The sequence below is a fragment of the Caretta caretta genome, chromosome 1 (genome assembly GCF_965140235.1).
Source record: "Caretta caretta isolate rCarCar2 chromosome 1, rCarCar1.hap1, whole genome shotgun sequence".
Lineage (NCBI taxonomy): Eukaryota > Metazoa > Chordata > Testudines > Cheloniidae > Caretta > Caretta caretta.
In genome coordinates this window covers 348,976,762-348,994,710 of record NC_134206.1, presented here as the reverse complement: position 1 = coordinate 348,994,710, position 17,949 = coordinate 348,976,762, and the positions used below count along the sequence as shown (strand labels likewise).

The 17,949-nt window shown below is 47.8% G+C and overlaps 1 protein-coding gene across 3 annotated transcripts in view; it reads left to right on the top strand.

The window, feature by feature from the left end:
- Positions 1-3,083: 3,083 nt before the first annotated feature.
- MEST (mesoderm specific transcript) overlaps positions 3,084-17,949 on the top strand; it is a 33,653-nt gene continuing 18,787 nt past the window's right edge. For 2 of the 3 annotated variants that reach the window (XR_007354708.2, XM_048836770.2), the window contains exons 1-7: positions 3,084-3,151; positions 9,385-9,539; positions 12,545-12,624; positions 14,159-14,236; positions 15,268-15,404; positions 16,775-16,833; positions 17,670-17,710. Coding sequence is in view for 2 of the 3 variants with exons in the window: in XM_048836770.2 (XP_048692727.1) it covers positions 9,386-9,539; positions 12,545-12,624; positions 14,159-14,236; positions 15,268-15,404; positions 16,775-16,833; positions 17,670-17,710 (549 nt within the window). In the remaining variant the exon portion in view is untranslated. Of the gene's footprint in view, positions 3,152-8,271; positions 8,294-9,384; positions 9,540-12,544; positions 12,625-14,158; positions 14,237-15,267; positions 15,405-16,774; positions 16,834-17,669; positions 17,711-17,949 lie in introns of those variants that run through there. The other variant, XM_075124575.1, reaches the window with a different exon arrangement.

Here is a 17,949-nt window from a genome sequence, read left to right as displayed (position 1 = left end):
GTCAACATAGCTACTGCCTCTCACAGAAGTGGATTAACTACACCAATGGGAGTTGTTTTCCCATTAGAAAATTAGATCAGCTTAACTACATTGCTCCGGGGTATGAAAAATCCACACCCCTGACTGGTGTAGTTATGATGACCTAAAGCCCAGTGTAGACAGTGCTAGGTTGACAGAAGAATTCTTCCATCAACCATTCCCTCTCAGGGAGGTGGATTACCTATGGTGATGGAAAAACCCTTCTTGTTGGCATCAGCAGTGTCTACATTGAAGTGACACAGTAGCGCAGCTGCAGTGTTGCAGCTGTGTCACTGTAGGTTTTCAAGTGTAGACAAGTTAGTTGTATTCAAATCAGCAGGGCCTGACCTCTTAGAATACTTGAGGAACTGGCTGAAGAGATCTTTGTACCATTAGCAATTATCTCTGAGAACTTAAGGAGGATAGGAGAGATCCCAAAGGATGGGAAAGGGCATACAGAGTACATATCTATAAAGAGGGAATAAGGACAACCCAGAGAATTATAGACCAGTCTGCTTAACTTTGGTACCCGGGAAGAATATGGAGCAAATAACCAAACAATCAGTCTGTAAGCACCTAGAAGTAAATAGGGTGATAAGTAACAGTCAACATGGATTTGTCAAGAATAAATCATATCTAACCAACATAGTAGCCTTGTTTGACAGGGTAATAAGCCTTGTGGATGGGGGAAGTAGTAGAGATGATATAGCTTGACTTTAGTAAGGCTTTTGATACTGTCTCACATGACCATCTCTAAAGACACTAGAGAAATAAAAGCTAGATCGGGGTGGGCAAACTATGGCGCGCAGGCTGGATCTGGCCTGCGAGCCGTTTTAAGCCGGCCCATGAGCTCCCACAGGGGAGTGAGGTCGGGGTGTGCACCACACGGCTCCCAAAAGACGCGGCATGGCCCCACTCCAGCTCCTACGCGCTCCAGTGGCCCCCTCTGGTGCTCCAATGGGAGCTGCAGGGGCAGTGCCTGCGGACAGGGCAGCGTGCAGAGCTGCCTGGCTGCGCCGCTGCATAGGAGCTGGAGAAGGGACATGCCACTGCTTCTGGGAGCTGCTTGAGGTAAGCACCACACAGAGCCTGCATCTGGAGTACAATTTCCAGTTCTGGTCACCACACTTCAGGAAAGATGTGGACAAACTGGAAAAAGTCCAGAAGAGAGCAACAAAAATGATTAAAGGTCTAGCAAATGTGAGCTATGAGAAAAGATTGAAAAAATGAGTTTATTTAGTCTAGAGAAGACTGAGGGGAGATCTGATAACAGTCTTAAAGTATGCAAACGATTGTTATAAAGAGGAAGATGATAGGACAAGAAGTAATGGGCTTAAATTGCAGCAAGGGAGATTTAGGTTAGACATTAAGAAAACCTTCCTAACAGTAAGGGTAGTCAAGCACTAGGACAAATTATCTAGGGCGTGTGTGGAATCTCTGCCACTGGGGGTTTATAAGAACAGTTTAGGCAAACACTTGTCAGGGACTGTCTCTTATACTTAGTCCTGCCTCAGTGCAGGGGACTGGATTAGAGAGGCTATTGAGGTCCCTTCCTGTCCTACATTCCTATGATTCTATGCCTAGAATGAAGAGCTGCATCCGCAGTCTGCATCCCAAGTACTGTTGCTAGCAGCAGGGTGCACGCATGTTTTTAGACAATGTGATCAGACCACATTCCATTGGGTACCAGACTATTTTAGAAAGAAAATATTGGAAAATATATCCTTAAGGCCTGATGACGTTGCCCCCACTAAAGCCAGCAACAAGATTCGCTATGACTTCAATACAGTCCTTGTTTGGAATACTGTTGAATTGCTTTGTTGGGGACACTGGGGCATGGCCACTAGGTAACTCAAGGGGATGGAAGACCACGAGTGTCGATGAAGCCCCCTCGCACTAGGCCCAGGTGTCCTTGGTCCCCCCTCCCGCCTGGAGGCACTCGCAGCAGCTCTGCGTACTAGTCCCAAGTGTCCTTGGCCCCCCCGCCTGGAGGCACACACAGCAGTTATGCTGAGGATCTGCAACAATATGCTGCGGAGTCAGACTGCCTGAAACTAAGCAAGGCCAAACAGGGCAGATATGGAAGAACAATGCTGAATAAAGCAGCTTTATGTATAGTTTAACAAATGATACAGAGAATCAGGGAACTAGCTGGGAACTGGATTGGCTGGCTATATGGATACTTGGGGCAGCTTGCTATTGGATAAGTATGCTAGGAAAAAGGATGTATAAAAGCCTGTGTAACTTCCTGGTCTGTGTGCAGGATTTGAGATTTTATTCTCCCTGTACCTTTTTGCAGCTGCAAATAAACTTTTCTGCTTCTCCACTCCGTTGTGATTATTGGGTGTAGCACACGGGGTAACGAACCAACTCAAGCTGTTGTTCAGCCTCTGGGCACTGGTTGCCGGCAACAGCTTGACTGACCTGTTAGGTCAGTGCTGAAGTTTCTTCGTGGTACCTGTACAATGGAAATTAACTCCATTCCTGGTGCACAAACTGCAGTAGCAGATAGTTCCTGCACAGACTGGTTTGCCCGAGGCAAAGAGTTGCAGCAGCTGCATGCTAAAACCCGCACACCTAGTACAAAGAACTGTAGTAGCAGGATGAGTACAAAGACCCGCAACTTGGAGGGATGTCTGCACACCTCGAGCAAAAAACTGCAGCTGCTAACGGATGCATGCAAAGACCTGCATGCCTAGTGCAAAGACCTGCAGCAGGAGAGGTGTGCATGCAAATTCCTACAGGCCTAGTGCAAAGAACTGCAGCAGCAGAGGGATGCAGGAAAAGGCCTGCATGACTAGCACAAGGAGCTGTATCTTGCCCGCCTACTTCCTGGATCCCAATAAGGCAAGGAGCTGTACCCGCAGCGATGGCATGCATTTTCCAGTGCAAAAAGCTGCTACCAGCATCCAGGAGGCATCCCCCTGTAATCAGAGCCGCAGAAGCCTGCGGCAGTACCACCGCGCCCCAGCAGGTGTCGATGGCGCCCGACCTTCGTTGCGGGACTTTCTAGCCACGCTGGGGAGGCTCTATGGGAGGGATGGGGTGCCGGGTGGGCCGCGCATGCGCACTCCGACGCCCGCGGGGGGGGGCCCGCCAGCAGCAGGGAACCCGCCTTCCGCCCTGAGCCCAGGTAACGGGGGTGCGAAGCGCGCGCGCCCAGGAGCCCCTCAGCGGGGACGAGGCGCGGCTCCTCTGTCCCGGGGGGCGGGGCCTTGTTCCCCCCCCCCCCCGCAGCCCCAGGAACCTGGGCTGCCCCTGGGGGGGGGGCTGTGTCCTGGGGAGGGGCGAATGGGGGGGAGGGGTCTGTGCCCCTGGAAAGGGGGCGTGGAAGGTGGGGGGACGCTCTGCCTCCCAGAGGGGGAGGAGTATGGGGGAGGGGCTTAATATCTTGGGGGGGGGGCTGGTGGAAGTGCTCTGCCCCCCTAGAGGTGATGTGGGGGAGCTGTTTCCTCTGAAGGGGTTACATGGGGGGGCTGTGCCCCTGACCCCATAAGTGAGGGTGGGGTCAGGGGGTGGCTGTGCCCCCTGGAGAGGGTGCATGGGGGGCTCTGCCCCTCCCTGAGGTGAGAGTGGAGTTGGGGGGAGGTTGTGGCCCCTGGAGGGACTGTGCCCCCTGAAGGGGGTACATGGGGGGATGTGCTCCTGCCCCCAGAGGTGATGGTGGGGTGGAGGAGGGCTGTAGCCCCTGGAGTGGGAGGTGAGGCTTTGCCCTGTCCCAAACTGTTCTGGCAGCATTTTGTTTTTCTCTCTTGCTAAATACTAAGCACTTGGTCTTGTAAAGAGTTGTCTGCTGGGGCATATCACGCAGCTCTGTGCAGGATGGGCTTGGGACTGGTGACCTATCGATCGATGGTTAATGCTATAATTGCAGTGTTACACTCGCGTTCTCTGAGAGACTCCCGCAGCATGGGGCTCTCTCTAGGGGCCTCTCTAACTCGGTGTGGGTCTGGTTTGGGGTCTGCGTAAAGTTAATTATTTATGCTTTTGTTTGCATTTTTAAGACACTTCTGTAGATTCTGCTGAATGCATGTAACATTGAATAATGTAATAATGAAAGGCTAAGACTCGCTCTGGAGGCTGAGACGGTGCTTTGTCTGACAGTATACAAGAATGTGTGGGGAGAACCAAGCTTAGATATTGTGACTATAGCCTTTGGCAGCTTAAATAATTTGACATTGTACTGTTCGCTTTAAAATAATTCATTGGATTTTTAAATTGATGTAAGCAATTTATTGTTCAGTTTTGTGATATAGCCTTACACGAGGCGGATTTCCCCCCCTCCCCCCCAGCAGACCAACAACATAACAGTACTGACCAGTTCTAGGATTCTGTTGATGGCTTAAATAAAAAGATCACAATTACATTTCCCTGTAAAAAGAAAAGGAGTACTTGTGGCACCTTAGAGACTAACACATTTATTTGAGCATAAGCTTTTGTGAGCTACAGCTCACTTCATCGGATGCATGTAGTGGAAAATACAGTGGGGAGATTTTATATACACAGAGAACATGAAACAATGGGTGTTACCATACGGACTGTAACAAGAGTGATCAGATAAGGTGAGCTATTACCAGCAGGAGAGCGGGGGTGGGGGACCTTTTGTAGTGATAATCAAGGTGGGCCATTTCCAGCAGTTATGAACGTATGAGGAAGGGGGGGGGGAGAATAAACATGCGGAAATAGTTTTACTTTGTGTAATTACACATCCACTCCCAGTCTTTATTCAAGCCTAAGTTAATTGTATCCAGTTTGCAAATTAATTCCAATTCAGCAGTCTCTCCTTGGAGTCTGTTTTTGAAGTTTTTTTGTTATAATATTGCCACTTTTAGGTCTGTAATCGAGTGACCAAAGAGATTGAAGTGTTCTCCGACTGGTTTTTGAATGCTACAATTCTTCATGTCTGATTTGTGTCCATTTATTCTTTTATGTAGAGACTGTCCGGTTTGGCCAATGTAAATGGCAGAGGGGCATTGCTGGCACTTGATGGCATGTATCACGTTGGTAGATGTGCAGGTGAACGAGCCTCTGATAGTGTGGCTGATGTGATTAGGCCCTATGATGGTGTCCCCTGAATAGATCTGTGGACACAGTTGGCAACGGGCTTTGTTGCAAGGATAGGTTCCTGGGTTAGTGCTGGAGAGTATTTGCTTCAGGTGGGGGGGGGGAGGGGGGCTGTATGTAAGCAAGGACTGGCGTGTCTCCCAAGATCTGTGAGAGTGATGAGTCGTCCTTCAGGATAGGTTGTAGATCCTTGATGATGCGTTGGAGAGGTTTTAGTTGGGGGCTGAAGGTGATGGCTAGTGGCGTTCTGTTATTTTCTTTGTTGGGCCTGTCCTGTAGTAGGTGACTTCTGGGGACTCTTCTGGCTCTGTCAATCTGTTTCTTCACTTCAGCAGGTGGGAATTGTAGTTGTAAGAACGCTTGATAGAGATCTTGTAGGTGTTTGTCTCTGTCTGAGGGGTTGGAGAAAATGTGCTTGTATCGTGGAGCTTGGCTGTAGACAATGGATCGTGTGGTGTGATCTGGATGATAGCTGGAGGCATGTAGGTAAGCATAGCGGTCAGTAGGTTTCCGGTATAGGGTGGGGTTTATGTGACCATTGCTTATTTATGTGCTGCACTTTGGGCAGCCTTAAGGGAAAGAGAATGGCACTTCTTGCTTTACACTAGGTGCACATGGATGGTACAAAGGAAGCTTCAACAAAACCTCCATAGTCCTGAAAAGCCTGCAGGGAAAGGTTGGTTAAAACTGATTCTCTGTTGCAAGCCCTCTGCTTGCAGTTGTTTGCTTGCTTTATTTCACAATGGCAATTGCAAGGGTGTGCAGTAATAGTGTGACCAGACAGCAAGTGTGAAAAATCGGGATGGGGTGTGGGGTAATAGACACCTATATAAGACAAAGCTCCAAATATCGGGACTGTCCCTATAAAATCGGAGCATCTGGTCACCCTATGCAGTAATACAAATGAAACAGCATGCAGGGCAGGGCAATTTGGGCCATCGCCCAGGGCACTGTAGCCAGCCTCCTGGTGCAGAAGCAAGGGGCTCAGGCTTCCTCTCACTGCCTGCAGGGTGCAGCCCGGTGTGACAGGAATGCCCGCTTCCCTACTCCTGAGCAGAGGCCCCCTGCTCACCGCCCGACATGGTGTCACTCTCAGCCAGGTTCCTAGTCCTGCCTCCGCACTCTGCAAGTCGGCTCTCCCCACCCTAAGGTTGGGGATATTTCGGGGGCGAACCTTCCACCATCACCACCCATCTTAGCTACCTTCAGTGCGCTGGAGCATTTTAGCCTCCACCTCCCCTAATAACCCCCTTACGTGGGACTGCGGAGGGGCACTTGAATATTGGGGATGCTCAGTATTGAGGTGGGGGAAGATCTGCCCTTCTGGAGCCCCCCTGTCACCACCCTCCCTTTCCCCCCATGATCCCCACACCAGTGTGATTCTATCTATACACCTCTGGTTCCCTCCCCTCTTTCTGGGTCTCTCAGGTCACCATGCGTCCTTGCCACCACAGCCCTCTGGTGCCCTCCTGTCACTGCCTCGCCGTGGGCTGCCAACCCGCTGGGGCCCTGTCAGAGAAGCTGGCTGCTGTGCTGAGTGGGAGAGGTGTGACTGTGCCCCAGGGCCTGCTCACCCTGTCAGAGTGTGGCAGACCGCTGCTACGTTATCTTGGCTGTCCTGCTCAACAACCAGATGAGGGTTCCCTGTAGCACTGGCTGGGGGCGACAAAGTGACTGCTGTGGGGTTTCCTATGATGCCTGTCACCATAGCATCCAGATGTGACACACTGCAGGGCAAGACCGGCCCTGCGGGTGGGTGATGTGGTCAGGGCGTGTCAAGGTTCCTTCCCCACTCTAGGGTACAGATGTGGGGACCTGCATGAAAACCTCCTAAGCTTATATTTACCAGCTTAGGTTAAAACTTCCCCAAGGTACAAACTATTTTACCTTTTGCCCCTTGCACTTTATCGCTGCCACCACCAAATGTCTAAGAGATATATAACCGGGAAAGAGCCCATTTGGAAACGTCTTTCCCCCAAAAATCCTCCCAAACCCTACACCCCCTTTCCTGGGGAAGGATTGATAAAAATCCTCACTAATTTGCATAGGTGAACGCAGACCCAAACCCTTGTATCTTAAGAACAATGAAAAAGCAATCAGATTCTTAAAAGGAGAATTTTAATAGAAGAAAAAGTAAAAGAATCACCTCTGTAAAATCAGGATGGTAATTAGATTCAAAACATAGAGAATCCCTCTAGGCAAAACCTTAAGTTACAAAATACCACAAAAACAGGAATATCCATTCCATTCAGCACAGCTTATTTTCTCAGCCATTTAAAGAAAACAGAATCTAACACATATCTAGCTAGATTACTTACTAAGTTCTAAGACTCCATTCCTGTTCTGTCCCCGGCAAAAGCATCACACAGACAGAGAGAAAGGCTTTGTTTCTCCCTCCCCCCAGCTTTTGAAAGTATCTTGTCTCCTCACTTGTCATTTTGGTCAGGTGCCAGTGAGGTTATCCTAGCTTCTTAACCCTCTACAGGTGAAAGGGTTTTTCCTCTGGCCAGGAGGGATTTTAAAGGTGTTTACCCTTTCCTTTATATTTATGACAGGGGGGTGCTGTGGTTCAGAGGCAAGAAGCAGAGTGGGGCTGGAGTGCGAGTTCATGGATGGGAGTTTGGGGCAATGGGTTGGGGGGGGAGAGGCGGCTGGGGCGATGGGGGTCAGGTGGGGAGCCTGGGAAGGCAGCTGGGGCTAGGGGCGCCAAAATACAAGTTTGTCCAGGGTGCTGTTTTCCCTAAGACCGGCCCTGTAGCATGGGATATTGCAGATCAACATTGAGATGCTTTGGAAGAACTGCGTATGGGAAATCTCAGGTATGAATAGTGTGGGCTGCTGCCCGGTCAGTCTGGAAGTGCACTGGTAGAGCTGTGTGTGAAGCTGGACTGGACTAGCCGGAGATGCTGCAAATCACTCTGCATTTAGATGTGTTGACAAAGCCCTGTGAGGGTCAGGATTTGGAATAACATCAAGTGCTGCAGATTAGATTGAGATGCGTGAGTGTGGATTCAGAACTGGAAAAGCAGTGGCTGGTGCATGTCAGGGCTCAGGTGCGTTGACAGTATGGGTGGACTAGTACTCGGCAAAACTGGAATAGCCCAGGGTTTTGCTAGTCAGAACAACAGTGTGATCTTGGTGCATTTCTTTTCTGTGTTTCAGTGTGGTGTCTGTGTGAAATCCAAAACTGGAGGTGGAGCCCAGCACCTTCGTAAGAAAGAAAATCCTCTTAATAATGTCACTAAGTGTTGTGTATGTGTGAATTAAATTTTCATGCCAGTGAGGGAGCTGATCGTGGTGGCTGGAGGTTGGCATAGTGATGAAATGCATTAATGTCACTTTCTATTTGTTAAGATCCCAAAGTAGATAAATAATTTCAAGTGATATTTACAGAATTTCTACAATTATACAGAACGGTCACACAATATAGATAATAGTACAAAGAGCGCAATCCTGCTCTGATTGAGGTAAAATTCCCATTGACTTGAGAACAATCAAAAATGCAGAGATTTGAGTAACTGAAAAAATTGAATGATTCACAATCCATGTGTGAATTTAATGCTTGTGGAAGTTGATGGCTTGAGAGTCCTGGAATTTGAAGTCCTCTCTCTAATCCCAGAATAAATACAGTTGTGGTGCAAACTTGGAGGCACCAGGGGTTAGGGGACAGTTTAATCTCCATGGCCCATTGAGTCCTTGGTCTCTAGGCTAAGATTGGCACTTCTCTGGTTGGCGGATATTGTAAGGTGGTGATGTTATGTAGACACTTGAGCATTAGGAACTTGACTGACACACCAAACTCATTTCACACAGGCTGAAGGCACAGAGATGAAAATCATGTTAATGCCTAGAAGAATACCAAATAGGCAAACCTTTGATTGTTGCCAACCTGGGCTGAAAATCCGATGAAGTACAGGACTGCACTACTGATCGGAAAAGGACTGTATAACCCTGGGAGCAGTCAATCTGGTCTTGTGGTTGCTACAAAACTGCTTAATTTTGGTCTGAGTTGTGATTCCCTTACTAGTAGTTTTGTGGAAGGCTTTCAATTTTAACAGCTGCAGAAAGAAAGCTTTCAAGACTAATATATCTTGGTATCTTGAGAAGGTGAAAAACAGACACTGGTGGAAAGATGTGGTTTGAAGGTGAATTTCCCGGTGAATGTTGGGTAATCAGAGCTTTCATACTAAACCAGTGGTGTGTGTCACAATGAGGCAGACACAGGAGGCTTGATGCAACTGTGCAGTCGTTCAGATGGGCAGATTGTGCTGTGTTTGCTCATTCTGTGTTTTTCTCCTGCAGGATGAAAGAGTGGTGGATTCAGGTGGGGCTGCTGAGCGTACCCCTCCTTGCTGTCTACCTGCACATCCCTCCGCCTAAGCTGTCCCCAGCCCTTCACTCATGGAGGGCGTCAGGAAGGTACTTCACATACAAGACCCAGAACATCTTTTACAGAGGTGAGGCCTGACGGGAGTGGTGCATCCACAGCTTCAGGGAGCTTTCTGCAGCACTGAGGAGATCCTGTGTTCCTCAGCCTGGGGGTGCCAGACTAGCAGACAGACCTTTGCACTGTGACTGAGAGCTGCTGGACCTTCGCTGTCCTCCACCAGGGTGGTGCTACGGACTGCTTCTCTCTCCAGTGCTGCTGGTCTGTGCCACCAGGCAATACTAGAGAGAAGCTTTGAAAGCACTGGGAGAGAAGGATGGGGAGGAACATACAGAAGCTGGTTGCCTGGCACAGAGTGGAGATCCCCTGCAAGACTCGCATGGGGAAGAATGGTGAGGGAGGGAGACACGGAAGAACTTAAGGGAAAGTAAAGACAAAGGCATGCTAGAAAAGCACTGGAGAATCAAGGAAAACATAGACACTGAGGGGAGATAAGGAGCCCAAAACAAAGAAGAGAGAGAGAGAGAAGAGCAAAAAGTTTTAAAACAAACACATAGAGAAATAAAACTGGGGTGTGGAGAGAGACAGACTGACTAGAGACAGACTGGACAGAAACAGGTGAGATGGGAGCATTTGTACTGGGATGTGGCCTGAAGGGGCATGCAGATTCCAGTCCATTGTGAGAGGGGAGCTAAAACTGTGTTGAAACTATGGTAATGATTGAGTAGAAGATACGGGGAGTCCTTGCTCCTTAGCTCTTGAAGTGTTTTCTCTCCACACTACACTGAAATGGAGCCGTCTGGCCTCCTTAAATTAAGTAGCAAATGTAGGTCAGTTAATTCACTTCTGGGGGAATGGACCATGGGTCTAGGACCAGGGTCAGTATCATTACTATGAAACATTTGTATTGTGGTAGTACGTAAAGGCCACAAGCAGGTTGGGCCTCATTGTGAAGTGTGACAGGGCCTAGTACCCCCCTCTAGGCACTGTGGGAGCAGATGCTAAGGTTCTGGGTGCCTCTGATAGCCTGGTTATGGGTAGCTGAGTGCAGGATAATAGTAAGAAAAAAGTTGTGAACCCCGGTTGCTGGGGTATTTAGTCAGTGATGGCATTTTGCCTGCACTTTTTGTGCTCAGAGAGAATTTTTGGAGCCATGATTAAGCTCTGTTGGAGAAAAACCTGGTTCAAAATATGCAACTTGTGTCTGTAGCTGTACAAACTTGTGCTTTTATCCCCTTGTGTTTAATAAGCTAAGCTGGGACCGTACTTACTACTCCTGAGGGAATTCTGCGCCAACAAACTAAAAATTCTGTGCAAAACATTTTAAAAGTCTGCAAATTTTATTTGCCAATAAATAAATGTGGAGGCTCCAGCATGGCAGTGGGGAGCACAGGCCACTGGCTGCATAGAGGTGGGAGATCACCCTGCTGTTCCCCACCCCACCCCAGGACATGGTGAAGCTGCACCCGACCCTGAGACAGCACAAGAGCCAGACCTGCCCCAGAGGTCCGTGTCCCAGCCTGTGTGCGGGGGGGATCTGGATGCAGGGGGTGAGGCTCAGCGAGGTTGGGTGCGGGGAGCTTGGTGGGGGTGTTCTGGGAGTGAGGCTCAGCGGCAGGGGTCTGGGTATGGAGGGGTTCGGATGCATGAGGGTTGGGTGGACGGGGTGGGTTTGACCTGGCCCTAGGGGGTGTGTCTGACCCAGGACCATCCTGGGTGCCCCCAGCCCCCCATATCTTCCTCCTGTGGTGATTTACCTCTCCACTGGCTGCTCCGGGCACCTGAAACAATGTGCCTGCACTGCTGGGGAGGAGCATGTGACCGCTCTTGCGGCTTCCCTTTGCTTCCCCATCAGAAAGTAATTTTTCTGTGGAGAAGTAAAGAAATCTGCATGGGATGTGAATTCTGTGCACGTGCCGTGGTGCAAAATTCCCCCAGGAGTAGCTTGCATTAGACTCCTCTCAGGAACAGTTAGGTCCCGCAGGAACTGGAAGTGGTAGGTTTATTCAAATGGCACACTTGCGTTTGTGGGCACTTGGTGTTAAGCAGCACCGTGTAGTTGGAGGTGCTGTTGTTTTGGATGAGATGTAAAAATGATGTCCTAGCTGCTTGTCATTGAAGATCCCACAAATCCCTTCTTGAGAGCAATGGTGTTTGCTCCAAATTGTGGCCAAATTCCAGTTTTAAGTACAGATGCTCACAATATACTTACTTCCCAAGTCTTCCCCATGTTGCAGTTTCAGTTGGGAGCAGTATTTTTCTCCACTTCCTGTCCTTAACCTGCTGCTATGTGCTGTGAAACAGCTGTCATGTTTTACCCAAGGGATGGCTGCATTTGAGTGTCTGATTCCTGGTTTCCCTATCAGTTTAAAATTTGCGTAGTGCTTTGGGATCATTCAAAATGAAAGGTGTTATGCAAATGTAAGCTCACTCATTGCTCCCAAATTGTTTGTGTACATAGACTGATTGATAGACTGATTGATAGCCTAATGTGGTGAGCCCCCACCTGGTGCCATTACATCAACAGTGTAAACTCTCTCCTCTTCGAGGTGCCTCTGTCCAGCTCTTAAGGAACAATAGCCTTAGTAACAGGTTTTTGTGCAAGCTGAGAAGTCTCTGAATGGCAAAGTCTTGGGGGTTTTGTCTGTGTGTTAGGTTCTAAGAATGTTTACTGTGAGGGAGCCTTTGTGGCTGGAGAGATCTGATTTTTTAGTGTTAAAAAATCAACAAAACTCTTATTGGGAGCCTGGAACACAACTTGGTTGATGTTACTGGTGCTCCCTTGGAATTTTAGGGGGGGAGGGATAGCTCAGTGGTTTGAGCATTGGCCTGCTAAACCCAGGGTTGTGAGTTCAATCCTCAAGGGGGCCATTTAGGGATCTGGGGCAAAAATTGGGGTTTGGTCCTGCATTGAGGAGGGGGTTGGACTAGATGACCTCCTGAGGTCCCTTCCAACCCTGATATTCTATGATTCTATACTGTTGGGTCCCTGATACAGTCTCCTGTACAGCTGCTTTAAAGTTAAAGCATCCTTGGAGTGTAGCGTGCCTTGCTGATGTCCTGTTCTCTCCTCAGATTCATCAGGTGCACTCGGCAGTTCAGATATTGTGGTTCTGTTACACGGCTTCCCAACCTCCAGCTATGATTGGTACAAGGTGAGGGGACCATGTAAGCACAAAGTGTGGACTGTGTGAGTAAAATCGGTGATTCTCACTTCCCCTGGAAACCAGAGGGGGATCCCTCAGGGAGGAATAAATGGGCCTGTCTGACTAGTGAATCATGGAGGAGAGATCGATGAGTGACAGGGCTTCCCTAGTTTATGGCAGAGTTCTTGCTTTGGCTCTCCCAGCCCACTTCACTCTTTTTTTTTTCTCATAGCTAAGACTTTGCCCTGGGGTGAAACTTGGCACAGTTTGTCATAGCTTTCAAAGTGTGGCAAAGTCATCACCTACAAGACCCTATGTAACCTTTTTTCCACCTACCTATGTCTCTGATGTCCCTTCCTCTCCCTAAATTCTTCCCAGTTCTCTCTTGCCACTTCCTCCTTCATCTCACACCCCTTTTCATGCCTGTTCTAATGCTGCTTCCCATGCCTGGAGCGCTCTTTTCTCATCTGCCAAGTGTCCTGCCCCACTTCAGTTCTCTCCTTAAGACTCACTTTCAAGCATCCCTTCTACTCCCTTGGCACTTCGGCTCCTAAGATTTTGTCCTATGATTTATTTTGCTTGTGTGTTCTTGGGGGCAGGAAACTTGTCTTTATACAGCAGAACCCTGTTATCTGATCTAATTGGGACTGGGGCCAGATCCGATAATCAAAAATTCATATAATTCAGAGAATGGGAAAGTGCGAGGCTGCAGTGCCATCTAGTGGCTACAGGAGAGATCACCTGCTTCTGGACCTGTGTGTGCTGGTTGTTTGGTTAATATGGAGAGCCAGATAATGGAAGGTCGGATAAACAGGGTTCTTTTGTATGTGTGAAGAACGATGTCCATTTCCTGTGCTGTGTAAGTGTTTGGTGGTAATCAGTGTGGCATTCCTGGGACCAGATGCTGGATTTTGTAAGATCCAAAGGGAGCAAAAATCATCTCTAGCTACACACGGATTCCAAGGTGATGGAGGCAGCTTCTCCCAACTGGCCTATATGAATATTGGTATTTTCTTTTAAAAATAACTCCATACAGGCCTCTTGTGGGGAGGCGCAGCTGTCGTCTCAAAATCTGAGTCCTTTGGTATATTCACATTTTTTGGGGAACAAGGGCACTACCCTGTAATGAATGAGCAGGTGGACTTCCCTGTTGAATGATTGTGGTGTCAGTTTGACAGGTTCTGAAGGAAATTCCCATATGGTACATCTGGCCAGAGGATATAGCTATAGAACTGGGTCTTACGTTGGAGGGAGATGCAAACTGGAGGGGAACCTCAGAATCTAGCCAATATGGCCTTTGCAGGGAGAAACCCCACCGCGGGGCTTGGGGGAAATAACTTTTTAGAAGATCTGTTGGCTTTTGCTGTCATGAATATACTGGTTATTATGATAACTCAAATCCACTGCAGTTCAATTTGTGTTTGCAGCATGGGTGTCTGGGAGGAGCTTTAAGAAATTACGGTGTAGAACTGTCCATCTTGGTGCGTAGGCCTCAGAGATATGAGTGTAGCTGCTCTTATGATTTCCTGTCTTTCTCTTACAGATTTGGGAAGGGCTGACCCAGCGATTTCACAGGGTGATCGCTCTGGATTTTGTAGGATTTGGTTTTAGTGACAAGCCTGTAAGTGATCCTGACAGACGATTATGTAGTTTCTTTTGGAAAAGGAATGTAATGATGAAAGTACATCCAGACCAATGGCATCACACAAGGCCATGCCTGAGAAGATGGATTTTGATGAAATCAGTTCATTTCTCAGGTTGCTTTCTGTCTTTATCCACTTACATTTTTTCCAGGATGCGGTGTTGTTGCAGCTGTGTCACTCCCAGGATATTAGAGACACAAGGTGGGTGAGGTAATAGCTTTTATTGGGCCGACTTCTTTTCATGAGAGAGACAAGTTTTCAAGCTTACACAGAGCTTGAAAGCTTGTCTCTCTCACCAGCAGAAGTTGGTTCAGTAAAAGCTATTACCTCACCCACCTTGTGTGTCTAATATTTTTCAGCAACAGAAATAAAGATACAATTGTAGAATATGATTGGTGTCAAAATCAAACATCAGAAATGGGACGTGATGCAATGGTCTCTAAAGTGACCACGCTCCACTGGAGTGTTGGCTCACCTCTGTAGAACAGGTTTGCTTCACTTGTCACATTAGGCAGCTCTGACACAAGTAAAATGCTGGTGAAGGGTTACTAGCTTGTGGTTACGCTTGTGTAATTGTAACCTTGCAAACAAATCACGGAGTGAGTTTGATAGTACTTAGCTCTTCATCTTCAAAGAGCTTTACACACGCTAGGTAATCATCACAGACCTTCTGTGAGTTGAGTTTCATTATCTCCATTTTATACATGGGGAAACTGAGGCACATGGTGGTAAAATGATTTGCCCAAGGTATCTCAGTAAATCAGCAGGAGCCTGGACAAGAATCTGAGTTGTTGGCTGTCAGTCCTGGGCTTGTCTCACGCTTCTGCAGTTGTCCACGAACACTGGTGCTTAGTTGTGTCCAGGCACTGAACTTAGTCAGACTGGAACTGCCAGGTGGGCTGTTCAGAAGAACCTGCACAGTGATATTCCAGCTCTCTGTAACTAACAAGATAGAAGTGTATGATGTTGCTCTCACTGGAGCTGCTCTCTTGCTTTGCTTTTTAAACAGAGGCCCCATCACTATTCCATTTTTGAGCAGGCCAACATCGTCGAGGGGCTGCTGGGGCACCTGGGTCTCCGAAATCAGAGGATCAACCTCCTGTCTCATGACTATGGAGACACAGTTGCGCAGGAACTGCTCCACAGGTCACTGGAAGCACTAAAGCTCTGAACGCTCTTCGTCATCCTCCTAGGGTTTAATTCCCTGAAGCTAAGTAAAAGTAAATGGTGGAGAGCCCCCTCTTTCCCCATCCCACATCTGAGATTCAGGGTGACAGCAGGAGGTACCAGTGTGATACCACGCTGAAGGATGCAGTTGTAGAAGAGCCTAGGTAGGTAGATGGAGGGAAGCTGATATGCTGCCTCCCTTGACTTCAGTGGAAGCTGTGTATGCAGATACAGTGGAAGAGTCTTGTCTAGCCATCTCCAAAACTAGATGCACTCTTTGTCTTTGAGACCTGGAGGCTTGTCAAGGATGTGAGGATTGAACAAGGCAAGTCTTCACAAGCCAAGAGCATCTTCTGTCACCATTGACCAGGGTCTGTGTGAAACCACAGGGGATGGCTAGTCGCAGATGGAAGGACTCTGCCTAAGTTAACACTTTTCTTCCCGTCAGAAATTTAGCAGCAGCTGATGAGGCTTTGCCTTTTATCTTGTCACCTCAAAGTCGGTGGCAAATGTTAAGGATTTGGCCTTGCCACCCCCCTATGAGGAAGGGACCAGATAGAATGCCCCTCTTACAGATGGGGAAAATTGAACCAAAGAGTGGCTGAGGGATTTGTCCGAAGGCAAGTCACTGGCAGAGGAGGAGTCAGAACCGAGGTTTCTTAATGTGCAATCCCTTGTTCTAATCAGTAGATCAGGCTCCCTGTGGCTGGGAAGTGCTGCAAGGTGTAACTTCCACACAGAACTCCTTACAATGGTGTGGTGTGGAATCTCTAGCTAATGAGTACATGTCAGATGTATAAATGTGTGTGTATTGTATTAGCATTTAAGAAGGTTTTTTTAAAATTATGTTTTACTTATTTAGTACAAAAAACTTAGCATGCTGTGGAGTTCCCAATCTAACCAGTTAATGATATGAGTGGGGGAGGGCGGGTGGCAAGCACTGCTGATTTTTTAATTAGTCTAAAGTGAAAATTATTCAGCAAATAGAACATCCAGTAGTGCAAATCCAGTGTGCCTATTTTCTGTATCCCTCTTGAGATCCAGGGAGAGAAGACTTTCCCCAAGGCTGCTGAGACTGTTTCATAAAGCATGCATTAGAGAAGGTCTTGTTTACTCTCTTAACAGTGATTATTGCAATGTGAATGAGTTGTACAGTGAAGGAGAGCTGTAGGGAGTACTTTGACACTGCTGTTCCTATGCTACTTTTGAAATCACATCTCATGGGTTAATTCACATCCTGGATTACGTTTTAATAAATGGCAATATTACTGCAGTCTGTTGGTCAGTCACTTCTTGGAATTGCCTGAGAATTGCTCCAGTTTAATTCAGTCTTGTCTCTTGTTCTCCAGGTATGAACACAATAAAACTGGATGTGTCCTGATCAATAGCCTTTGTTTATCCAATGGAGGTAACTGTTTTGCTTAGAGTAACATGATCTGTGCAAAATAAATTAGTGGCTCTCCATCTGCTTCCCTGATATCGGTGCCTACATCACCACTGAGACTAACTGGTCCCTTTGTTGGCAGTCTCATCACGGTGCCAGGGGCTGAATGGGCAATAGAGACTGAACTCCCCTCTAACCCACAGAGGGGTCCCTCCAGGCCAGGGATGAGGCACACTGGTGGAGCAGTGTGGGGAAGCTTTCACTGCTCTCCCTTTTCTATGGTTAGTGGAAGGCTTTAGTGCTGTCAGTGCAGCACCTTTCACAACACCAAAATTCACTCTTAAGTGGGGAAGATGGGGCGGGGGGAATGGCTGGTTATAGAACATGGGAAGGCTGATTAAACTGGACAACAGATACGTCTCCCTCCTTTGTTTTATTAGTAGCAGATTGATCCTGTTAATGCAGCTTGTAAGGGCAGATGGTCTCTATTGTGGCCCATTTCTGAATGGTGCTGCGACTGAGGAGTAAGAATTTCTTCCCTTCTTTAGGACATGTTTTTTGGCCACTCTTTGTGAGAGTAGGTGCCTGTCCTGATGTGGCTGGTTCGGTGCCTTGATGGCATTTATAGTCTATAACGGTGGCATCGCCGCCTCTCTTCCATGCACAAAAGTAAATTCTATTGAGAGGTGTTTAAAATAAAAAAAGACTCAGCAATCCCCATTTAAGATATTGGTATCTGGCTGTCAGCAAATGCATTCCCTGAGGCTGCGCAGGTGCGGGGGGAGGGCAGAAGAGGGAGACTGGAAAATGTCAGAGCAAACTTAAGTAACTGCAATGGCTGTTTTCTGAAACACTTTCAGGTATTTTCCCAGAAACTCATTACCCCAGATTCATTCAGAAGGTGAGCTGCTTTGGTCTCTAGTTTTATGAAATCTGGATTCGAGTATCAAGAATAAAACTTCTAGGCATGAGTTTGAGTGTGTGCCGTTTTTTGGTCCTAGAATGTGTCCTTTTCCAGCTAATGTAATTTGTTGGCTGACTTTAAATGACTGCATGTAAACGTTTAGCTGCAGTTAAGGGGGGAGCAGTTATTCAGGCCACGTCTACACTAGCAAACTTAGAGCAGCACAGCTGCACCGC